At 47.7% G+C, this 24,421-nt stretch overlaps 1 protein-coding gene across 2 annotated transcripts in view; it reads right to left on the reverse strand.

Moving 5' to 3' along the window:
• The window catches only part of tln1 (talin 1), a 43,756-nt gene that overhangs the window by 6,859 nt on the left and 12,476 nt on the right, over window positions 1–24,421 (reverse strand). Inside the window, exons 14-54 of one of the 2 annotated variants that reach the window (XM_060050522.1) lie at window positions 23,752–23,865; window positions 23,327–23,435; window positions 22,619–22,827; window positions 21,847–21,945; window positions 21,208–21,375; window positions 20,760–21,054; window positions 20,355–20,521; window positions 19,602–19,730; window positions 18,703–18,816; window positions 18,124–18,237; window positions 17,797–17,931; window positions 17,084–17,212; window positions 16,092–16,194; window positions 15,310–15,518; window positions 14,765–14,884; window positions 14,136–14,333; window positions 13,501–13,640; window positions 13,112–13,205; window positions 12,514–12,603; window positions 12,048–12,170; window positions 11,707–11,850; window positions 11,371–11,532; window positions 10,969–11,109; window positions 10,242–10,423; window positions 9,702–9,834; window positions 9,508–9,609; window positions 8,837–9,007; window positions 8,235–8,483; window positions 7,617–7,736; window positions 7,330–7,476; window positions 6,671–6,837; window positions 6,081–6,264; window positions 5,653–5,778; window positions 5,431–5,547; window positions 4,789–4,974; window positions 4,505–4,612; window positions 2,002–2,107; window positions 1,266–1,390; window positions 836–961; window positions 659–721; window positions 315–497 (exon numbers count right to left, since the gene is read on the reverse strand). In XM_060050522.1, coding sequence (XP_059906505.1) covers window positions 315–497; window positions 659–721; window positions 836–961; window positions 1,266–1,390; window positions 2,002–2,107; window positions 4,505–4,612; window positions 4,789–4,974; window positions 5,431–5,547; window positions 5,653–5,778; window positions 6,081–6,264; window positions 6,671–6,837; window positions 7,330–7,476; window positions 7,617–7,736; window positions 8,235–8,483; window positions 8,837–9,007; window positions 9,508–9,609; window positions 9,702–9,834; window positions 10,242–10,423; window positions 10,969–11,109; window positions 11,371–11,532; window positions 11,707–11,850; window positions 12,048–12,170; window positions 12,514–12,603; window positions 13,112–13,205; window positions 13,501–13,640; window positions 14,136–14,333; window positions 14,765–14,884; window positions 15,310–15,518; window positions 16,092–16,194; window positions 17,084–17,212; window positions 17,797–17,931; window positions 18,124–18,237; window positions 18,703–18,816; window positions 19,602–19,730; window positions 20,355–20,521; window positions 20,760–21,054; window positions 21,208–21,375; window positions 21,847–21,945; window positions 22,619–22,827; window positions 23,327–23,435; window positions 23,752–23,865 — 5,901 coding nt within the window. Of the gene's footprint in view, window positions 1–314; window positions 498–658; window positions 722–835; window positions 962–1,265; window positions 1,443–2,001; window positions 2,108–4,504; window positions 4,613–4,788; window positions 4,975–5,430; window positions 5,548–5,652; window positions 5,779–6,080; window positions 6,265–6,670; window positions 6,838–7,329; window positions 7,477–7,616; window positions 7,737–8,234; window positions 8,484–8,836; window positions 9,008–9,507; window positions 9,610–9,701; window positions 9,835–10,241; window positions 10,424–10,968; window positions 11,110–11,370; window positions 11,533–11,706; window positions 11,851–12,047; window positions 12,171–12,513; window positions 12,604–13,111; window positions 13,206–13,500; window positions 13,641–14,135; window positions 14,334–14,764; window positions 14,885–15,309; window positions 15,519–16,091; window positions 16,195–17,083; window positions 17,213–17,796; window positions 17,932–18,123; window positions 18,238–18,702; window positions 18,817–19,601; window positions 19,731–20,354; window positions 20,522–20,759; window positions 21,055–21,207; window positions 21,376–21,846; window positions 21,946–22,618; window positions 22,828–23,326; window positions 23,436–23,751; window positions 23,866–24,421 lie in introns of those variants that run through there. The other variant, XR_009525397.1, reaches the window with a different exon arrangement.

Here is a 24,421-nt window from a genome sequence, read left to right on the forward strand (position 1 = left end):
GACACCAATCACAAGAGAGTGGGCTTGCTGACCAATCACACCACTGGTCTACCCGGGAGGGAGGCCTTAAAGCGACATGATGCAAAAAAAACGCTTTTGAAAGACGCCGAAATTGGTTTTGCAGACATGAACAGTGTGAGAATAATAAGGGGTAATTCTAACATACAGGCACCTGACCCTATTCTAGTAGTGCCCCCAAAGACAATTATTACCCCTATAAAGCATGACATGGGATCTTTCGGGTGGCCATCTTTCCACTTCAATCCAACACCTCACTGGGTAGCTGAGCGGTCAGAAGGGAGCGCGTGACCCACCTGCAGCCTCTTCATGGTCTGGGAGTCCTGGTCCGCCTTCACCTTGCAGGCCACCAGCAGCTGGGCGGTGGACGCCGCCACCTGCTTGGCCGAAGAGATGAGCTTCTCCTCGCTGGCGTGGCCCTGCACGGCCGAGTTGGCCGCCTCACAGAGGTTGCTGGTGGCCGCTGCCACCATGCGGGCCTGGGGATCGGGGGAGGGGGAGGAGGAGGAGGAGGAGGAGGAGGAGGAGGAGGAGGAGGAGGAGGAGGAGGGGGAGGAGGAGGAGGGAGAGAGAGGGGTGAGATGTGTTTACGGTGTTTGATTGTCAACGACAGGACACACCCTCTGGCCGGGAGGCTTACCGCTGAGATGAGGCCGTGGGACCACTGCCCGTCGTCCACGGCGTTGGCCCGGATCACCCCCACCTGCCGGGGGGGGGGGGGAAACAAAGGCTCAGCGAAGGGTCGCTCGTCTTGTCAAACAAACGACGTTCGTGTCAACGCCACGGCTGCACTGGACAGCGCCCCCCCCAGACCCACCTTCCCCTGAGCCACCAGCTCCCTCTGAGCCGCCGAGGCCGCCTTGACCAGCGCACTGGTAGCCGCCGCGATGGCCTTGGCCGCCTCCAGGATCTGCTCCTCGAAGTTCAGGCTCTCGTCCGCTTCCTGTAGGAAACGCCGGAGACATGAATACATGAACGAACCCGCGACCAAACATTACACATCACACGGTTATGAGTCGTGTTCTCCATAAAATGTTTGGAATTCTAAGTGTGTACCGTTAAAAGAATAATAACTGATTTAGGGTTGAATCGTGTGACAGGTGGTTTCATGCGAGGCGACGTAGTGATTTCTTTGGATCACTGTCAATGATGATTTGGTAGGGGTAACGTATCTTAAGGAGGCCCAGAACAACGTGGTTGTGATATAGCGAGGCTAGGCTGTCGAGGGTGAGGAGGAGGCCTGTCACCTTGGGCTTGGTCCTCGGTCGCAGCTGCTCCAGCTTCTTGGCGGCCGCCTCGATGGCCGCGGCCGCACCCAGGAGCTCATTCTCAGCGATGACGGTGGGGTCTTCAGGGTCCACCCATTCTGTACCTGAAACCAGTCAGTACACCAGTATAATGAACCAGGACCACCCATTCTGTACCTGAAACCAGTCAGTACACCAGTATAATGAACAAAGTGCACCCATACTGTACCTGAAACCAGTCACTATAGCAGTATAATGAACCAGGCACGTCCATTCTTATTGATAAAACCAGTCAGTATACTTACTTAAAGATCCAGGTCCAGTTAGGGTATGAAAGTTTGGTATTAAGGTAAGGTATGAATGTTAGGTATTAAGGTAAGGTAATAAGGTAAGGTATTGAGATAAGGTATTGAGGTAAGGTATTGAGGTAAGGTATGAACGCGTAGCATGAACGTAAGGTATTAGGTAAGGAATGAAGGCAAGGTATTAAGGTAAGGAAGGAAGTCAAGATATTAAGGTAAGGAATGAAGGCAAGGTATTAAGGTAAGGAATGAAGGAAAGGTATTAAAGTAAGCAATTAAGGTAAGGTATTAAGGTAAGGTATTCAGGTAGGTTTTAAGGCAAGGAAATAAGGAAAGGTATAAAGGAAAGGCCTTAAGTAAAGGCCTTAAGGAAAGGTTTTAAGGAGAGGCCTTAAGGACAGGCCTTAGGTAAGGCCTTAGGTAAGGCGCAGTACCTTTCATGGCCTCGGCGGCCTGGATGAGCTCGGTCACAGAGCCCGCCACACGCTTGGAGTAGATGGCCAGCTGCTGCTTCAGCTCCGGGGTGGGCTTCTGGATGATCTGTTATGGCCATTCATCACATTTAGAGCAGCGTTTCTCCTGACACCCACCGTGCTCTACACAGTGGGTGTGCGGGTGCTGCATGACACCTCTACGACTACGCTACGGTGCGCTGGTAGCAGTAGTAGCACAGTATTGCAGCAGTTAGCTCAAAAGAAACACCATCTAGTCAGATTACAGAAATAGATACAAGAAGGTCAAGTAAGTCTTTTCTCAATGCAAGTGTTACCTTATGACTTTGCCTTGGTTCCTCAGCTCTGAACACCCTCACTGTCAATAATACTACATGAGTCCTCCAAGGCACATACAGGAGTTGTTAAAATTGTTATCAATTATCCTAGGTTGCATTTGTTTCCATTTGGCTCGATCTATTTCTTCTATAGAGGTATATGCATGAGAATGGAGCATGTTCTATAGATCTATATGCTTTGGCGACTGTTCTATAGAGTTCTATAGAGCTATATGCCTTGGAGCATGTTCTATATAGATATATGTTTTGGAGCATGTTCTATAGAGCTATATTCTTTAGAATGGATCAGGTTCTACAAAGCTCTAGGATTTGTTTAATAGAGCTATAGCCTTTGAATTTGAGACTGTTCTATAGAGCTATAGGCTTTGGATTTGAGACTGTTCTATAGAGCTTATAGGCTTTGGATTTGAGACTGTTCTATAGAGCTACATTTTTGGATTAGAGACTGTTCTATAGAGCTATAGTGTTTGGATTAGGGACTGTTCTATAGAGCAATAGGTTTTGGATTAGAGACTGTTCTATAGAGCTATAGTCTTTGGATTAGAGACTGTTCTATAGAGCAATAGGTTTTGGATTAGAGACTGTTCTATAGAGCTATAGTCTTTGGATTAGAGACTGTTTTATAGAGCTATCGGTTTTGGAGCATATCCAGCAGTAGTCTTAGGACATGGCCTTTGATTGTTGTGGGGCCGTGTCTGCTGCCAGCATACGACAGGTGCACACTGTGTGTCTCACAACAGAGGTATGCTGCGCTCAAGTTCACTCAGATGTGTTTCCGTAAAAGGACGCCTGAGGCAAGTGACTTCAGCCACAGAAATCTATGGAATGGCCAAACAGAACACCACATGCGGCATAACAAACGTTAAGTGTACCAAACTATTGGGTTTTAAAACACAGACAGGGTGTTGAGTGTGCTTCTAAATACAAGGCGAGCCATCTAGGCTCACCGTTCCATGTAAGCTTTTCACCAGGCAATGGAAGTGATTTACTTACATTCCCAGCATTAGTTTAATACACTTTTTTTTTCTGTTATAACATAATGTGTATCTTACTATCTGTATTATTTAATGTGTGTAACTATTCGTTTTTATTAATGATATTATCTTAAGTGTTCAAATGTAGGGTAGGACGTTTATTCGAGAAGCATTTTTTGTTTAAATTCCCTTTACATCCCGAAATCAATCAGTAAATCGAACGAGTCTTCCAAAAGGCCAGCAGACCTACAGCTAGTGCTAGTGAGCTCGTCACCGGATTTAGGGGAGCGGGTTTGGAGGAAGGCCTGAAGGGAGAGGTGGGAGTTTTACAGTTGGATACTTTCAAAACAAAACTTAGAAGAAATAATCTCACAGACGCTAATAATAAATAAATAGATGCCGTTAAGTCAATATCTCTCACCAATTGCTGTCACACAATGGCGATGGAGCCACTATGACTCTGGCCACTGATGAAAGCCCTTGCATTTGCAATATTAGGAGTGTTATGAACTAGATGTCGGTGTCCACTTTCCAGCGACAGGGACAGTGACGATGTCAGCAAACTCTGCCGCCGAGACGGTAGACGGAGCAGCGGTGTCGGAAGCGGTGTTTGTGTTTTTTACAGTCCTGGCTAGCGAAAACTGTTCCGATCTATGGCCTTACAAACAAAAAGATTGACGACTACAGATGATGAAACTTTCAAAGCATGTGCAAACCAAATAAAACAAACTGCTTAGTGACTGATCCCTGTGTGGGAGTCTGGGAAGTCATGGCAGTGAGGTCCAAAAACAATAACTTGCAATAACCGCTTATTGCCATAGGTGTCGCCAAAGTGCGAGTGTGCGTAATAGTCTGCGTGTGTCTGGGTGTGCTTGTGTGTCTTTGTTTGTGTGTGTCTGTGTGTCTGTCTGTGTGTGCTTGTGTGTCTGTGTGGGCGTCTGCGTCTGTGTCCGTGTTTGCTTTTGTGTCTACGCGAGTGTCTGTGTGTGCCTGTGCTTGTGTGTCTGCTTTTTGTGTCTTCGAGTACGTGTCTATGTGACTGCGTGTGTCTGCATGGGCTCGTGTCCTGCATATGCCTGTCTCTGGTTGTGCTTGTGTGTCTGTGTGTGTGTCTGTGTGTCTGCGTACGTGCGCGCGTGCGTGTGTGTGCGTGTGTGTGTGCGTTTATCTCACCACTAACACATGCTCTAATAGAGCCAGGTATCCGACGGCGGATTCCTTTCCGTAGCGCAGCGCTCTGAGCTGGACGTCCTGGTTGACCTCCGGGTGGTAGGCCGCTTGCTGCACAGAGGGCAGCAACACAGCAACATTGCAACAATTCATTTGTTTGTGTAATGATATTCCTCTACTATCACAAGGCATTACAATTAAGTATTAGAGGTTCCTCATGTTATTTCTCCATAATTGTTAAGAATGGTCCAATCTGCTCCATGTAAGCCTGTGTTCTGCCCGCTCACCTTGCAGGAGTGCAGCATGTCGGCGATGGCGCAGCGGCTGAGGTTCGCCGTGGCGATGACGTCCTCCTGCCGGCATGAGTTCCCAGCAGCCACCGCTTTGGCCGTTGCCATGGTGATGCCCTTGGTCTTGCGGATGAACTCCTCTGGTGTGGCCGTCTTAGGCGGTGGGTCAGGACTATTGAACACCTGAGCAGACAGAGGAGTGTTCAGTGTAATGCCGTCCAATTCCCCTGCTTGATCAGTTCAAAAGGCTCTGCAGGTGAACGTTTAGGAGCCCTGATGGAGTGGGATCTTTAAGCTACTGCCGTCGTTTTGTATGGGCGTTATAACGAGCGATGTTGGATATGAAATGCACCACACTCCATGGCGTTATACAAAAATAGTCCTAGGGGCTTAACCCACTCTCGGGTGCGGACATAAGAATCAACCGCTGCCCAGACGGAGCTTCAAACATCCACACATACACCTCGCCACCGGGGTCTCCCCAAACTTCAAAACATAGGATTTTATAACATAACCTTTAAAACTTTTAGTACGATTACTATGTTGACCATATAAGACCTTTAGCCTGTTAAAACCAGACAGTTTTGTCTTGAGCGCCCCTTTAATAAAAGGAATGAAGGAGGTGACTAGTGGACTCACAGCCAGCTCCTGTTTGATATGTTCAATAGTAGCCTCCAGGCCTCGGGTTCCCTTCGTCGCCTCGTCCTCCACCGCCTTCACCGTCTTCAGGAGCAACGTGACGTTTGTGACCATGACCTGCAGAGAGAATCATTACGTTAAGACCGACACACAGAGTTGATTCCTGGAGTTACACCACGGAGCTGGGAGCTCCTCGTGTGCGGGCCGCCAGAGGGGTCTGACCTTGGCAGAGTTCTTGAGCTGCAGCATGGCGGGGTCGTCATGAGGCTTGCCCGCCGCCCCCTTGGTGGCGCGGATCAGGTCCGACAGCGCCTTGGCCACGTCCTTCACTGCATTGATCAGGACCACCTGGGGGAGACCAGCACAGAGCGGTGAGACCAGCACACAGGGGGGAGACCAGCACACAGGGGGGAGACACAACACAGCTGTGAGAAGCACAGTACACAGGGGTGGGTCCATGACTTGTCAAGACCAGCACACATCAGAGAGTGGTGATTCTCAGACCTGTCGAAATGCAGTGAAATGGTGCATGACGTTACAGTATGTGATAATGGGAATCAGTTTTAAAGAGTGATTGTTTGGAAAGCACTGGTCTAGAGAGTGAGCCGTCAAAGGATAAGCATTTCCATCCTGTAACAGCCGGAACACACCTGCGTCTCTGGGTCTTCAGAGCCCAGACTGGCCGCTCCCAGCTTCACCACGTCGGCCAGCTTGGTGATGGTGAGTACCGAGGACTGGGCGGCCTGTGCCAGCTTCTCCTGGCTGGCCCCCGCCCCCGACACCAGCAGCTTGGTGTCCTCCACCAGCGCCTTGGCCGTCTTCAGGATGTGCTCTCTGTGAGGAGAGACGTACGTTAAGTTGAGGACCCAAAACAGATCTGTGACACATGGCTGCAGATTTGTGGACATGCTGTGAAAGACTAAACATCTAGCTTCTGTCACGACTCTGGCGTCTAAAAAGATTGAACCCTCCTTTCGTTGTTGCTGATATAGAGTTAGTATTTAGTTTGATCAGAAACAGAGAGTTTATTACACAGATGGCATCATACTATAATACTATATGATAATAATCATAATTAACAAACAGTCATTCAGGCCACGCGGGAGTGTTTCAGTTCTGCAGACGTCATCATATTGCATGTTTTTCCTGTGCATCACGATACATTATTGTATTCCTTTCAAATACAACCAAAATACTATCTTGACAGCCAAAATATTTTTGTGTTTTTTCCAAAGCTGACCTGTGGTCGGCGAAGGTCTCAGAGTTCTCCCTGTTGAGGCTTCCTGCCGTGGCGAACATGATGGTGGTGTCAAGGTCAGCGATGATGCCCGAGACAGCGCTGGCCGCGGTGATGCAGGCCTGGGTGCCACGGTTACCAGCTTGGAGAGACGCCAGGACATGGGACACCTGGAGGATTGATGGGATTGGAAGGGGAATACATGATGAAGCGATCTGGAAGTAAACCGGATACTGTCAATTCAATGCACGCATGCACATGAAGTTATGGTTTCAAAGATTTAAAAGGATACCCGGTTGAGTTGATCCGTCTGACTCATTTACATTTACATTAAGGGGATTTTGCTGACGCTTTTATCCGAAGCGACTTACAACCATTCATTCACACATTTACCCACCGACTGCGGAGTCAACCACTCAGTGTGACAGCCAACTCGTCAGGAGCAGTCGGGGTGAGGCGTCTTGCTCAGGGACACCTCGACGCTCGCAACTAGCAACCTTACGTTTAGTCAACCACTCTACCTCCTGAGCTACTGTCGCGATTTCCTTTACATATTATTTTTGACCTTGGACATTCTCAGGACTTCAAAAGTGGCCTTCTCTTCTATTGGCTGAGAGTGAGTAAGTTGGTCTAGGGGGCTCAGTGGGTCTAGGGGGGGTCACCTTCTCAGATACTTTGCGTGCGCTCTCGATCAGCTCCTTCTTGGTGAACATGTCGTTGGGGCTGCACTGCAGCGCCCCGGCTTTGGTCACCAGGCCGGTGCAGGAGAAGCCGAGCTCTCCCACCTTCTTGATGATGTGTGAGCCGATCTGAGGAAGGAGGGTCGGGGAGGCAGACACACCGTTGTTGAAACCAACATGATCAGAGCAGGGGTGACAATCATATGAGGAAAGGGATAGGGTGGTCAAAATATGATCAGTAATGTGCCATGATTGTCCTTCCCATTTACCTCTTCATTCTCGGCGGTGATGGCTGCGTATTTAGCTTCATTGGCCAAGTCTCCGAACTCGTTGGTGATTTGATTGGCCAAGCCTCCGAGGTCGTCTGGGTTTGTGTTGGACTTTGTCACCTGGGGAATTACAGAATGAAACACGATATGAGTCTGACTGGCGATAGGAGCATACTGGAGAGGCTCAGTGTGACAGTAAATTGTAACACATAACCAGAATAGGTCAAAATAGTTAGAGATGTAGTGGATATGCACCTTAGTCCTGTGCCCTTTTAGATAGTCTAAGCCATTAGAACTTGGATAAGGACATCAGTGACATTAATGATTTCAGTAACTAGAATGATGAGTGTGCCTTCGGCTTTTAGGTCGACTTTTCCTTTTAAAAGCCGCAAAATGATCTTTTGTTGCTTGTATGGAATAAAATAATCCTTTAATAACTTTTTTTTTTATGCTGCGAGAACACACGCATGTACATTGCTAAAAAGAAAAACTCCAGCAACCTCACCAGAGGTTTTTATCTTCTCCGGTTGCTAAGGAGAGCCTCCACCAATTAACGCATCGGCTTTGAAACGCAGTGCAGGAAATACCGGTCAACGTTTGAATAAGGGTTCATCTCACCATCTCTTGCACGGTCACAGCGATGGCCTTGGCCGTCCTGACCATAGTGGTCTGATAGTCGACAAAGTTGCCATCGGGGTCTCCCACATTGGGGTCTTCCATCTTGTTGATGGACTGGGTGATGGAGTCCACCATGCCCCCGACCGCGCCCGCGGCCCCCGCCACCTCGGACAGCGTGGCTCCCAGGTCGTCCACCGCCTCCTTCATCATCTGCACCGACTCCTCCAGGGCCTCCTGGGTGTGGGCCGCCTGAGGAGACCACAGCACGACGTTTGGCCTCTGGATCCAAATACCACTGACCAGGCTGAATGCAATGCAGTATCCATTCTAAATCCCAATTTGTTGGAGTACATTGTAGCATCTCAAATATTTCCTTTTTAAAAACATAACTTTTACCACCACCACCATCAATTATAAAAAAATACTTTTGGGGGAATATTTCATAGTTTTGCATAATGTTTTGTTTTTTTGTGTGTTGTTGTATTGTTTGAGCTTAGTGATATGAGTCTGTCGATTGTGTCTTTTTGCACAAAACAAAAAGTACAATAAATGGCAGTAGCGTCTGAGCTCAGCACTTCACAGGCAGTGTGCGTCGTGTTTACCTTGGGGTTGCCTCCTGCCTCCTTGGCCGTGTACAACATCTGCAGTGCGGACTCTGCCAGGGTCTTAGTCTGATCCAACACAGCCATTTGCTGCTGGCTGCTGACGATTTTAGACGCTGTGCCAATAGCCGCCATTATCAGTGGCTCAAAGTATCTGGCCATCTGAGACACCTGAGGAAGACAACGTTTTGGAGGCAGTTTGAATATTGAGAAGACACAGTAGAAGACATAAAATCGGCAAAAACATCTGTTGTCATTCACTTTGAGCTAACCGTATGTCCATGCAGTGACAACAGACTGATGTTTGAGGTGTGATTAGACGGATGGCATAGACTTCAGGTCTCAATTGAGACGTTCCAGGGTATGAAGTCGCGTAAGGATTGCTCGTGTATTAAATAGCTTTCTCAATTGTCCCATTGTATTGTATTATTTGTCTCATCTCATTTTCGTCCGCTTATCCGGGGTCGGGTGTATTATTTGTATGTATTGAAATGTTGTTCTGTTTTTTTTACCTACTGTTTATATATATTGTACATTTGTATTTCTGTTTTTATTTGTAGGTTGTTTTCAGGGCGTCAATGAAATGACGTGCTCTTAATGGCCTTCCCTGAATAAATAAATAAAAATAAATTGAAATTAATAAAAATAAGGCGCTGTGGGGTAGGGGTTACCTTGTGTCCCAGGTGCGAGGCCTCAGAGTGGGCCGCGATGGCCACCGGCTCAATGAGGTTGCTGATCTCGTGGACGGAGGTCATCATCTGCTCCTGGAGAGCCTGCCACATGGAGACACACAAGCGCTCAGATCCTTCTCTGTTCTCTGTGTGTATTGTTGCTCAACATAATGTTCCCCGTGCACGTGGTTTACCTCCTGGGAGATGTCCTCTCTGGGGCTGAGCTGCTGGCTGATGGCAGCGAGGGAGGCCTGGTCCACCTCACGGATACAGCTGTTGAGGACGTCAATGGCCTCGTCACACTCCCTCTGGCCAGGGGCCTTCTCCCTACACACAGGCGCACACACACACACACACACACACACACACACACACACACACACACACACACACACACACACACACACACACACACACACACACACACACACACACACACACACACACACACACACACAGTGTTGCAGGTATGACTTGAGAGGAGATGTGTTAGAAAAGGCCTAGCCTGCCACCAGCTTTCCTGAGATAAATGTGTGCTTCATTGCTTGGGGGGAAAAGTATTACAATAATTTAAGTTATTCAATACATTTATATAGAAATAAAACAGGTCTAAACATTCCTAAATATAATAACAAAAAAAAAAAAATTTGCTAAATAAAAATGTGTTTCCTATAAACTATACCTAGCTCAAAGCCCCTTGCAGAGCTGCTGATTTGAGAGGAGTGGGTGCGTACCTCATGTTGGTGATAAGCTTCTTGATGGAGTCCGACACGGTCCTAGAATGACCGGCCAGGACCGACCACCTGGGGGGGTCTTTGGGGTTCACGGCCAAGGAGCGGGCGGTCTGGATGAGCCCGGTGGAGCTCTCCAGCATGGTCCTAGCCGCTGCTACGATGGGCTCCATGGACGCAAGGCCCTGGGGGTTACAAGCGGTGGACATGAGCAGGCGATTGATGGAGTGGTTTACATCACAGAACTGCTGAATACTTTGCTGATTCTGATTGGTCAATTAGAGTACACACAACAACTTTGATACCTCTGCATTGCAGAATACCTGATTCTGAGTGGTCATTAACATTCTAACAACTTCGGTGAAGGTGAAGCGGCCGAGGTTGCATAGCAACCAGAGCTTCGCCTCGGCAACATCACTGGAGGACATGAAGTCCATTATTATGCAATAACGGGGCACCCCTTGGAGGTCTGTTCGCAGATCATATAATTGTCTAATGGCCACGTTCCATCTCTGACAAAATAAACTCTGTAGCTCAACCCACGAGCTAGCTCTAATCACATATACGAGCGTTGCCACACTCCTTCTGGGCGGGGGCTTGCTGATCAGCTGGTTGATGCCGTTTGTCACAGCCCTGAACAACCACAACCGTAGCGCAATACGCATAGTACACATGGGCAGAGGAAACACAGTGTGTTGTTGAAGAGATGCAACATGTGAGCGGATGGTACCTCAGGGCTGATCTGAGCGGGGACACTAGCGAACTCGGGGTTGGAGGCGAATGCAGTCAGGTTATCCACCGCTTCGATCAGTGGCCCTGTCGCCGCTTTGCACTTTTCTCGGTTCTCAGGGTTAAAAGCTCCGTCCAAAGCCTGCAAGAGAACGCACAGACACATTATAAATCCACACAGTAAGCTAATGTAGCGCACATATTTAAAGTCTACATATTAAGCTAATATAGTGCACACATTTAAGCTACACACAATAAGCTAATAAAGTGCAAACATTTTAACTATAGGCTACACATTAAGCTCATGTAGCGCACACATTTGAAACTACACACATAAAGCTCATGTAGCTCACACATTAAAAACGACACAGATTAAGCTAATGTTGCTACTCCAACTACCAACCTTGATGGACTTGACCAGGTTGGCGGTGCTGTTGGCCACCTCTTTGGCGGACTGAACAAACTGTCTCTTGGCAACAGGGTTGGAGGTCTTGGAGGAAGCCAAGCGGCACGCGTTGCACAGAGCAGACGTGTGTTTGGCAACAATGGTGGCAGCTGACAGCACCTATGGAGGAGAGCTCCAGTTTAGATACAGGTGGATATACAACGAAATGGGATTTGGTAACACTTAACAAAAAGGCAATATAAGCATGAATTAACATTAGGTTATGCAGTAATGAACGACATGTCTGATGTATGTATACATATACTGTATATGAACTACAGATAGGATAAGAACCTGGGATTGGGTGCAGATTGGGTCCACCAGGTTCTGGCAGGCCATCTGAATGGACTGGTTGGCTTTGGCGAACTGGGATGGATCCACAAGGCCCTTCTGACCCGCGGTGCTGTTGGGGTCTGACACCCCCACCAGGTAGGCAGCCTGACAACCAAGAGAACTGTCACTTTAGAGGATCATCATGCTTTCTGTGTCCCATGTGTGTGGACAGCTGCGGTCTTGGACCGGTCACAAATGATAAGAAGTAATGTGTCACCAGCTAGAGTTGTATAGAGAGTGGTAGAGAATAGAGAGTAGAGTAGAGAGTTGTATTGTGAGCTAACACAGAGTAGGGTTGTTACCTGGGCAGCTGCTTCAGTGAGGCCACACACGGCCTTTGAACCCGCGCTGACCGAGTCCCCAAACTCCGGCAGGTTACTGTTCTTAGCGTTGTGTGAAATACCCGCCATGGATTCTCCAAGCACCTGTCACAAAACACAAAGACATTGTTCGCTGTAGTTCTGTAGTTGTGTTGTAATGTTTACAGTCCAGACTGTAAACATACAGTACAATTGAATACACTTGTATATGTCTGTTATATATATATTTTTTTTTTTTTACTTATTGCATTGTGTTGATTTGTATTTGAAATATACAGGATTATTTATAGACAGTATGCACTGTTAAAGTGTTTGAGATGCATTTCCTATGGGACAATATGCCCGTCTTCTCTTTTTCATGCAAAAACAAATTTAGGTTCAGTTACAAGTTACAAAATATATATATTTTCTTCACATACGCTTTTGTTTTTCAGTAAACATTTTTTACCTTTGAATTCTCCATGACTCTGTCGATGCAGTCGAAGTAGGACAGGTCAGAGACGGCCTCTGTAGGGTTCTCCAGCATCTCCCGCACCGACTACACACAGAACAGCACAATGGTCACGCCACGAATGCATGAATGAATTGTTTGGAATTGTGGATTATCAGTCCCAGTGCATGTTATCTGGAAATGACCATGGTTGGTTTACTTTGAAAAGCAAAACATACATTTTGATAGGTATCCAAACAGCAAATCTTATTAAAAGTATTCAATGCAAAAATATTAAACACAAATTCTACTGACGGACCAAAGGCCCATACTAAATGAAGAGTAACTCAGATGGTGTATGTTAATCAAATAATGGATAGGGTTAAAAAAATTGAACAATTATTATTTTTGACGCAGTTGTTCAAATCAATCATCAAAAGCGAAAACGTATTAACCCCATCTTTCAAAGGGGGCTGGGGGGGGGATTCCACATATGGCATTCACATATGGCAACATGTGTGCACACTTAACCGTTTGTTAATGACAGACAACTAGTCTGTTTGTGTGTCAATAGTCTCGTCCTTGACAGCAGGAAGTGAGGCGCTGTGGTTCTCACCTCCAGCTCTCTGAGAGCGTTGTCACACTCCTTCTGACCGGGGGCTTGCTGAGTACACATGGTGATCAGCTGGTTGATGCTGTCTGTCACCGCCCTGTACAACCACAACCGAAGAGCAAAGCAGAACCGGGGTGAGCAGCCTACATACAGGTTCATATGTGCATTGTATTCATGCATTCATACATGTATGTATTTATTCACGTGTGACAGAACGTATGTATACAGCATCTATTTCTTTTTTTAGTTCCATTCATTTACACAGGAAATGAACTCAAGATGTCACGGCCTTTCAGTCCAATGTGTCATGTGACCAGCTAATGAACAGGTGTTGACAGGCGTCAGGGTGACAGACGAGTGTCAACTGGGGGAGCGGTGCTCTGCGGGCATACCGGGCGGCCGCAGCCAGCTGGTTCTTGAGGTTGGGGGAGCCGGGGTCGGTGGACAGGGCCTTGGCCGCCAGCAGCAGCTTGCTGGAGGACATGGAGATGGTCTTGAGGTTGGACACCACCTGGGTCTGATCTTCTTTGGTCTGTCCGACCAGAGGAGAATCAAAGTCGTCAGAAGGGGATTGAACTCGTTATAGAATCAGAGTCACTTTTATTACATCTTATTGTAGTACACACGTACAAACCTACGCAAGTACAATTATTATGCTTGGTTCCTCAACAACCACATAGCATATATTTTATGCAATACAAGATAAAGTAAACAAAGTAAAAAATTGAAAGATCTATTGAGTTGCATCATCAATAGATCACAATAATAAATAATGTGATCTATTGATGTTGCTACTTATTTTTATTTTTGAGAAACGTTGTACACGTCGTACATACTATTCAGTAAAAATACTATATTCTTTGCCCCATGTTTACCTATTCCTAATTTTAACAATTGAACCCTCCCTATTTGCGTTATCTCATACACCCCCCTAACGATGGGCACATACAGTAAGCCTGCTGCTAATGTTTTTCCGTGTCTCACTCATCATGACCCTAATGATCGAGTGGTTCAAACATCTGCTCACCTGGGATGTCCCAGCCATGTCGACGCCAGCTTCTAGGAAGTTGTTGAAGTCCCCTCCGAACTTGCTGGTGGACCTGGCGAGCTCCTGCGTGGTGCCCCTGGAGGAATGGACCAGCTCATTGGCTGACTGGTTCAGACCGGCCGCGGCCTGATTCAGCTGGGCCTGCACCTCCTGGAAGCTCTTCCCACTGGAGGGGAACTGAAGAGGAGAGAGAGAGACGCATCCTCATTACTACTCATGTAACATGAGGAGAGGATAATGGTACTAATCAAGGTTTTACAGCAGTTATTATGAATAAAGTTAACTTGTATAAATGTATGCATTCAAATTAATCAAGTTTTTTTTTCATTCGACATGTAAATCCCAAAGGGCTGAATTGGACACCGAAATGTACATGAGCTATTATTTTGTTTAACTCCTGTTTTGCCTGCTCTTTGTATTATGCCACAGGTCTATGATACCTCAATCTTGTAAAAATATAAAATATCATATTATATTGAATAATTGCTTTTCAGAAAATGTCAATTTAGTGAGTATGCTTCAGGATTTTTTTTTTAACCTGGCGCCAAAAACAAGGCTACCGTGTTGAGTTAAAGTTGCTAAGTATATCAAACCCAAAAGGTACATACCGAGTCAGCCAGGAGAGTCTTGCTTGCTTCTCCTACGGCCCGGATAGCGTTGTCCACGTCTCTCTGGCCTGGAAGGCTGTTCACACTCCTGTTGAGGGCCTGGGACACTGCCTTGGCCACCTACACACACACACACACACACACACACACACACACACACACACACACACACACACACACACACACACACACACACACACACACACACACTTAAGATAAATCGACAAACAAGTGTTGTTTGTCGACCCTTTGAAGGTCTAAACATTCCTAAACATTCCCTTATTTGAACAGGATAAACAAACCTTTTCTGTCCTGTCTTTTATGTCGGGCTTTTCAACCCCCAAACCATTCCATGCCAGTGCCATTCCTCATTGACATGCCCTTAACAACACACACACACACACACACACACACACACACACACACACACACACACACACACACACACACACACACACACACACACACACACACACACACACACACACACACACACACACACACACACACACACACACACATCCCCCCTAAACCCCACCACAGACCTGGGCCAGTCTCTGTTGGCTCTCGGGGTCCCCGGGCTTGGCCACCGCCCTCTTGGTCTCTTCGATCAGGCTCCCGGACTTGTCCATGACGTCCGCAGCGCAGTTGAGCATGGCGTCGCAGGCCTGAGGGTTGCCGGCGGTGGCGCCCACGCCTCGGGCCGCGGAAGCCAGCGAGCGGAGCGCCTGGGCCACGTCTCTGGCCGCCATGCCTGGGGAGGGGGGGTCGGGAACGGACCGGGGGAACCAGGAGAGACGGTAGAGATCAGAGGAGGAGGCCAGCAGGTCAACAGGGTGATTAGGACGACTAGGATGACTGTTGACGTGACTGCTGTACTAGTGCTGCATTTACAGGAAAAACAAACCCTCAAACAAGGTATTGTAGATTGACTAAAGACTAACATCAGACTATAAAATGTACACATGAAATACAAAGTCTGACTTTCAGACTAAAATGCACAACGTTATTTAAACGTAGGACAAGAGGAAAACATGGTGTCATCAGAAACATGGAGCCTTCTTTGGGTTCAAAACGTACTGGCCGTTTTGGATTACCCTGCAACATCCATCAAACATTCCCTTCACACCCAAAATCTATTTGCAGCGGGTGGAGACAGCGAAAGCCTAGACAGAAACACAGCCCAGCCCCTGAATCAAAGCTGGGCATCTAGCAGAAGTCAGCCAGACTGGGTTCACCATCATGGTGATGGTGGCCGCCGGGGACTAGCTCAAACAGGGTGGTGTCCTTTAAGCAGAAGACCTGGGTGACCATGAGAGAGGTGTACCTGTGTAGTTCTCGTGGCCCTGGGTGGCTTCACTCAGCAACTGGGCGATGGCAGAGCTCACAGACTTGGTGCTGGACACCAGGTCCTGGGAACACTTCTCCAGCTGAAGAACATCAACAGGAAAGCATGATAATATTATGTTATATTATAGGTATTGGTTACAGGCAACAGCAAGATATTTGCACACTGAGTGGGGTAAAACTAATGTATTTCTGTAAGTGGGCGGTTGCTAAACATGAATATAAGAAGAATGACAATGTGGGAATATTAAACTGTACAGTATGGGGGCGACCACACAGAGGAACCAATGTCCTCCTACGGTACGAGGCCTGCCGTCCGCTCTTGTGCCACGTGTCAAGATTTTCTAGCGTTTTTAGACGCGCATCAAAGTAACAACAGTCTCAACTTTTCAGCACAAGGTACGGAGTACCAGCGCTCATCAACGTCACACTCGGCTTAGGCAGCCAATCAAATCAAGCTAGGACTTTGCCACGTCTAGCCGGATTTGTTGCCGGTTTTCATCAGGACAACTCGAGGAGGCGACGGAGTAGGTTGGTAGGTGGTGGCTGGCAAATGTACCTATTGTAAGTTGCTTTGGATAAAAGCATCTGCTAAATGCCCTAAATGTAAATGTGAAGGTGGCATTCACCAGACTGTTTCCCTTTTTCCATCGTGGAATAATGTATTCAACCAGACGTCGAGCTCTTGCCTGTGCTGTGCTACTGGGTGTGGACGGGGGAAACCCAAACGGAGGTTTGGGTTTCCCCCGTCCTCATCCATTGGCACAGCGAGGGCAAGAGCTTGAAATCTGCTTAAATCCATCACTTCCTTCCGTTGACCTCACTTGACAGCCCAGTTGTGCCCCCAGCCCCGGTCCACAGACGTGTCCCAGTGTGATCGGATCCTAAGTATTCTTTATCTGGCAAAATGGCGCACAAACCGAAAAAGCTCCACAGTGCGTCCTTTGAGTCCCGGTCAGTGGAGCGTCTTACCGTCTCTCCAGGAAGTGGTTTGAGACGCCCAGCTCCGGCCGACGCCTTGGCTTCCTGCATGTCCCGTTCCAGGCCTCGGATCACAGATAAGGCGTTCTCTATCTCCAGAGGTCCACATGCTTCCTGGGCCTGAAACATGTCCATCAATTATGTACATTATGTACGTATTATATATACACACTACCCTTCAAAGGTTTGGAGTCACCCAGACCATTTCATGTTTTCCATGAAAACTCACACTTTTATTCAACAGTTTCCAACTGTGCTAACATAATCGCACAAGGGTTTTCTAATCATCAATTAAGCCTTTAACACAATGAGCTAAACAATGTACTATTAGAACACAGGAGTGATGGTGGCTGGACATGGGACTGTACAGTACACCTCTGTAGATATTCCATTCAAAACCTGACGTTTTCAGCAAGTATATTTACCACATCAACATTGTCTAGACTGTATTTGTGATTCATTTGATAAATAAAGAAGAACGGAAGTGTATTTTTATACAGATGTACAAACCACGACCCTGTGACCGACAAATAACACATACAGACACAAGAATGTGAAAAACCACAGGAACCACCGAAAAACAAAGACTAAAAATACGTAATGCAGCAGCTGTGAAGAACGCTGCCCGAAGCGGTTTCAGGACAGGTCCCGTTAGCTGTTGAACCGTCACCATGGGAACTGTTCACGGGGTCGCTCCTGGTTACCTTCTGGGCGGCCGTGCGCAGCTCTGCCAGAGCGCTGGCGAGGTTCTTGGCACACTGGCTGAGCTGCATGGCGGACGCCTGCTCTCCGATGGTGGGCACCGTGGCCTTGGCCGACGTGGCCATCTTAGCACCGGGCTGGAGGAAGAGGAGGAGAGCAAAGGGTCCTTATACACACCCCTCATTTCACAATGTACCACATTTGGATACACATCGTTGGTGGTGTGGTTGGCTCACTCATTGAAACTGTGTAACTGATTTTCATTATGCCATATTTGTATTTGTTTCGCCTAAACTCCAGTTTTGTTCTTGTGAGTGGAGCATGTGTACCTGGAGGAAGTTCTGGCTGGCCCCGATCAGAGCCAACTGGGCACTGGGGCTGTCGGGCTGGGACTGACTGCCCCTCACACCCTGCACCAGCTGGGGGATCTGCTCTGCCACCACCTGACGAAGCACGCGCGCACACACACACACACACACACACACACACACACACACACACACACACACACACACACACACACACACACACACACACACACACACACACACACACACACACACACACACACACTTTTAATATACATAAGATATATGTATAGAGATATACAAGATATATATAAATATATAAATAAATGCTTCCCACATCTTCTTCCCACACCCAGATACAATAATATATTTGAAGGACAATTACTTTAAAACACTTTATAATCGCCCCCCCCCAATCAATGGCTTCACTCTGGTTATGAACATACAGTACATAGAGAGAGACAACAACCAATGAGAGAATTGTGTTTCAATTGGGATTCAGTACCGTCGGTGAGGCCCACGTGTGTCACAACAGCCAAAGGTAGAAGAAGAACACATGGCCAAATACAGAGAGAAAGCATCAGAAGAAAGAGAGCTTACCTTGCAGCTCTGGACGAGTTGCTGCTGAGAGGCTGCGTTCCTATTGGACGACGCGGCGTGCTGGGCCGCAGCGATGGTCTGCGTTGCCGCGGCAGCCGCCTGTTTGGCTGCATTCTAACAGGACGCAGACATAACAACATGACGTTGGCTCAAAGGTCACCGAGTTCAGAATCCACATCAGAATGAAGAGTTAGACTCTGACCCAGAGTACTGACAAGTTCACGGGGTGGCATAGCTCAACATGGCATAGCATTGACTGGCTGGTATAGCCCCCCTGTCCCAACCCTCCTACTTATTGCATGTCGTGTGTACTGGCACTTTGAATATTGGTTTATGAGCTAAATTAGACGTGGAAAATCAAAAATCCCAAAAAATCCAAAATTAGACATCGGATCGAGTCCAATACACACATGTTGATGCTAACCTTAATGACGTTCGATAAAAATTTCGCCATTAGGGGGCGCAATAAACGAGGAAATTGTATATTGTACGTCGTACTTAGTTACGGTACTTAGTTGTGTAGCATCTTATCCTAGCTATCTTTGTTGCATACGGGAATGGGTTAACTATTAGCGATTGTTAGCGCTTGGCACTTGGTTCTATGAACAGCCTTACAGTACCGCCAGCGTATACTGTTGTTTCTCTTTCTTCTGACAAATGTACTTATTTCAAATAACTTTGGATTAAAGCGTCTGCTAAATACCCTAAACGTAAAAGTTGCGGGAGCAGATTTGTCAACCTACAGGCGGATGTTATGCGCTTCTTCATTGTCAACAGAGAATTATCTATCTATTGTGATTGAACAACTCTGTCGAACAGTATTTTCCACAGCGGGGCGGGCCAGTTGGATTGACCCCCTGCCTGCGGTGTGTGAATGCGTTCTCCGTCGGTTCCTCTACCTCCAGCTTGTTGACCAGACGTTTCTTGATGGCGTTCTGGGCGGCTGCGTTGGTGGCGATACGCAGGCCTTCCGCAGCTTCCCGCAACTTCTGCTGCTGCTCTTCACTGTCGGGGTTCGCTGCTGCTCCCTGACGGCAGATCATTCAAGGGCAGACTTTGAGAAGAACGAAACAGCTTGAAACTTTCGGTTTGAAGCGAGCATTAATTCCAGTGACTGCCAATTGTGAGCTCCTTCTTTTGATGTTTAAGCCTTTTAATCTGAAATGTTCTGCTCTTTATATGGTCGGTTATTCTTATTCGTGTTAATAAATTAATACACTCCAAGAATATTTTGATTTTAAAGCCTGCTATTATTTTGATTTACTCCATTGTGTGAACGTGTATTTTGTGCATTCATGCTATATAGAAGGTGTTAATATCATCCTCATCATTATAATAATAAATAATAATAATGCATTTTATTTATGGGCGCCTTTCTTGACACTCAAGGTCACCTTAGAAAATCAAACATCCATAGCAGCAAACAACAAACAAAAAAAAATAATATATATAATATAACAGTGTACAAGAGAAAAAAAAACTAACAAAATAAACGGTGTGTTCATTCTAGTCCCAAGAATGCAACTAACTTAAAGGGAGTAGGCTTGGGTGAATAGATACGTTTTCAGGTGAGATTTTTTTTTTAATGTCTTTATATTATTCATTATAACATTATTATATATATGCTATCATAGCGTACTGCTGCAACAGACCTTAGCAGCCTCCACCATCTTTGCGGTGGCGTCAGCCAGCAGCTTGGCGGCAGAGAGCAGCTTCCTGGAGTTCTCCAGGTCAGACTCTCCCTCGGCGTCCATCTTGATGGCGTTCACCAGGTCCGACGTGGCCTGGGCCAGAATGCGTGCCTGCCGCACCATCTCACCTGGGAAATAAGACGGGATATTTACGTGATGCATTTACGCTAAACCCCTCCGGAGATACACGCACATTTATAAAGGAGAGCGAGTTTGGTGTTGGCACACACGTTGGCATATGATGGTGCACCGCTCAACACACTATTGACAGTGGCCATGTTAACGCCTGGTGACCACAATGATACCAGGGTTTGAAAGTTTGGCTGTACTGGGTGTTAGTGGGCTAACCCTAAACCTGAGACTCACCGGCGTCTCCCATGGAGCTGAAGATGTTCTCCGTGACGTCCAGGATGCGGTCGGTGGCCTCTCCGTGGCGTCCGATGGGGTGGGCGCCGCTGGCGTACTGCTTGATGTGCAGCAGGAGCTCGTTGAGGGCGTGCGTGACGCCTGTTGCCGCGGCGCCCACCTGCTTGAGCAGAACCTCGTCCCCGGTGGCCCCCTGAGAGGCCTCCACACAGCCCTCCACCGACTTGGCCACCAGCTTCCCCGCCTCGATCAGCTGCTCCTGGCACACAGGGGAGCTGATGGTCGGGGCCACCACCTGGAGGAGGAGGAGGAGGAGGAGGAGGAGGAGATGAAGAAGCGGTTTAGAACAAAAACGTGTTCAAGAAGACACTCGTGACGATCGATGGAAACATGGAGGAGACCAGACGCCTCATCAGTGTGGTGGAGCAGAGTGACGACGCCCACTCACCCGTGTGCACGCCACGAGCTGGGAGGTGGACAGAGCGCACTGCGTAGCGGCGGCGATGACCCTGTTCTGCTGGGCCGAGTCCTCCGTCTTCTGCGCCACGTTCTTAGCCTTTAGCACGAGGGCCGCTGCTGCGTTGGCCACGGCCTTGGCTAGCTGCATCAGCATGTCCTGCAAGGGCCCAAAATGACAGATGAATAATACATCGTAACATCATTATAAATAACATTTTTAAGAAGGTTTGGGCTGCATTCCAATGCTTTTTATAACGTTTGAAGCTTAGGCCTGATCTCTAAAAAAAGGAAGAGGTGAAGCAGGATAGACCGACTTTTAGAATCCAGCCTTGACCTTTGCACAATGTTTTGCATAACCAAGACATTGGATTAGCTAGTCCTAAATGGAGAGCTAAATGCCAAAACGTAATGCTGACACCAGACTGTTGCTTCATGTCCACCTCACAATGTCCTACAAACCTAATGAACCTTGTTCTAACCTTGATTAAAAAAAAACTAAAAACTTCAAATTATGACACGTCTAGTCTGAGATGTGGAACTGAATGGAATCAAATCCAGGGTGATTGTATTCTGAGGGAGCCCGTTACGCCCGCCAACGGTAGGATAAAAGTCCAGGAGGGTTTAGTACCTGGAAGTGTGGGTCGGCGTCGGTCTCTCCGATGTGGCTCAGCAGCTCTCCGCTGGTCTGGCCCACGTTCCCCGCAGCCTGCAGCAGGTTCTGCCGGGGCTGCAAATCAACGGTAAGATGAGGAACAACCCAACCCTGTATACCTCTGCTAGTTTGAGTTAGTGGTTAATGGGAATCAGCAGAGAGCACACGATACCCCATCACAATGATTTCGGAATGATAATTACATTCTTAAATATCAGAGATTAGAGAACACATCTTAAACCAGGTTACTTCAGTGAATGAAAAAAAAAAAGAACAATTTTAACTTAGAACATTAAGTTGCCATCACTTAAGATTAAAAACAACAACAAGCAAACATCTAAATAAATTTAAAAAAGCAGCGTTTGACTTAAACTGACACAACAAGACACCACACTAGTACCATACAGAACCGTAGCCTAGCAGGCTGTAGAACCGTAGCCTAGCAGGCTATAGAACCCTGGCCTAGCAGGCTATAGAACCGTAGCCTAGCAGGCTGAAGAACCCTAGCCTAGCAGGCTATAGAACCCTGGCCTAGCAGGCTATAGAACCCTGGCCTAGCAGGCTATAGAACCCTGGCCTAGCAGGCTATAGAACCCTGGCCTAGCAGGCTATAGAACCCTGGCCTAGGCGGCTATAGAACCCTGGCCTAGCAGGCTATAGAACCCTGGCCTAGCAGGCTATAGAACCCTGGCCTAGGCGGCTATAGAACCCTGGCCTAGCAGGTAGTAGCCCCGTGCGGTGGTCAGACCTCGGTGCTGGAGGGCTGGGCCGTCTTCAGCATGGTGGACACGGCCGTGGCCAGGTTCTTGGCGGCTCCCAGCAGCTGCTGTCCGTTGGCCCCCTCGTCCTCCATGAGCGCGGCCAGCAGCTTCACGCCCTTGGACATCTCCGTGAGGTTGGAGGAGATGGTGGTCACGGCGCAGCCCACCGCCATGTAGTCGGTGTCTGCAGGGTCTCCTGAGGGGCCGAGAGGACATCAGTATGAGGGCCCCGGGACACTGATCAGGAGATCGGCAGGTTTCAACCAGTACCAGCTATGACTTTCCCTTTTTGAAATGTTTTTATTGTTTTATTTTTAAAATATTATTTTTTTTGTATTTTTATGCTTTATTAGAGTGAGATAGACAAAACGGTATGGGAGACAGAGGGGAGGTCACGCAGCAAAGGACCACTGGCAGGAATCGAACCCGGGTCGCTGCGATCAGGACTGGGCCTTAATGCTACACGCTCTACACGGTGAGCCACAGGGGCGCTTCGTGAATTTCCCTTTTTAATAGCACTGAGAACACAACACAACCCCGCCCACCGGAATACAAGTAAATGACTGTCCTGACTCTGGATTTGTTTCATGAGAATAAACATTTAGATGTACTGTTATTAGTCCTGATTCTGCCAGTTGATCTCAGCAGTTGACTCTGCATTGTGAGGAGGGTCCGTACTGATAACGTTGACCCACCTGCGGTGAGGTTGACCATGGAGGCCGTCCCTGCCGTGATGGCGTCCACCTGGGAGTGGATCTCGTGTTTGGATTCGTCCATCTTGTTCCTGCGCCAGGCTTGGGAGGCCTGGGAACGGAAACACATGTTCTCTGATGACTTGGGGTACTGGTCGCTGGGCACAGTTCAATGCACCCTGCAAAATAATACAACGTGGGCAGGATGAATTAATAAAATCTGTGTTAAAATGTTGTATTTCTTTATAACAATCAATGAACGACAATTTGCACACACACACACACACACACACACACACACACACACACACACACACACACACACACACACACACACACACACACACACACACACACACACACACACACACACACACACACACACACACACACACACACGTCAGGTTTGAAGGGTTTTCTGTACTCACCGCGTCTGTTCCCAGTACTGGGAGGGTGTCAAACCCATCTAGAGACGCCTGTGCCGCGTTGACGGCCTGCATGCTGGAGTTGATGGTCCCAGTCAGGGCCTGCTGAGCCGAGGTCTGACACGAGAAATGGATTACGTAAACAACGTGCTGCACAGTTCCCCAGCCATCACTATGATTCAATGTCAGATTATCTGTTCACACACACAACCATCCATGTGTTATTTATGTATAACCCAAACAATGTATAACATTTGTCATGTTGTAATGCCAAGGAAGTATTCATGGCCTGTTGAACAACTATCATGATGAAACACTTCACTGAGGACATTTTCACAAACGTTATCACATTTGACCATATCAAAACGATTTGATATGGTCAAATGGTAAAATGGACTGGATTTATACAGCGCTTTTCTAACCAGTGGCCACTCATAGCGCTTTACAATATTGCCTAACATTCACACATTCATTCACACACCAACGGCGGAGTCAGCCATGCGAGGCGATGCTCAGCTCATCGGGAGCACTCAGGGACACCTCGACACTCCGCTAGGAGGAGCCGGGGATCAAACTAGCAACCTACTGGTTACCAGCCAACCCACTCTCCCTCCTGAGCCAGCTGCCTCCCCATCTAGACTAACAAGGCTTAACCCTCCCCGACCCCGTGTCC

The sequence above is a fragment of the Gadus macrocephalus genome, chromosome 4 (genome assembly GCF_031168955.1).
Source record: "Gadus macrocephalus chromosome 4, ASM3116895v1".
In the NCBI taxonomy this organism is placed as follows: Eukaryota; Metazoa; Chordata; class Actinopteri; order Gadiformes; family Gadidae; genus Gadus; species Gadus macrocephalus.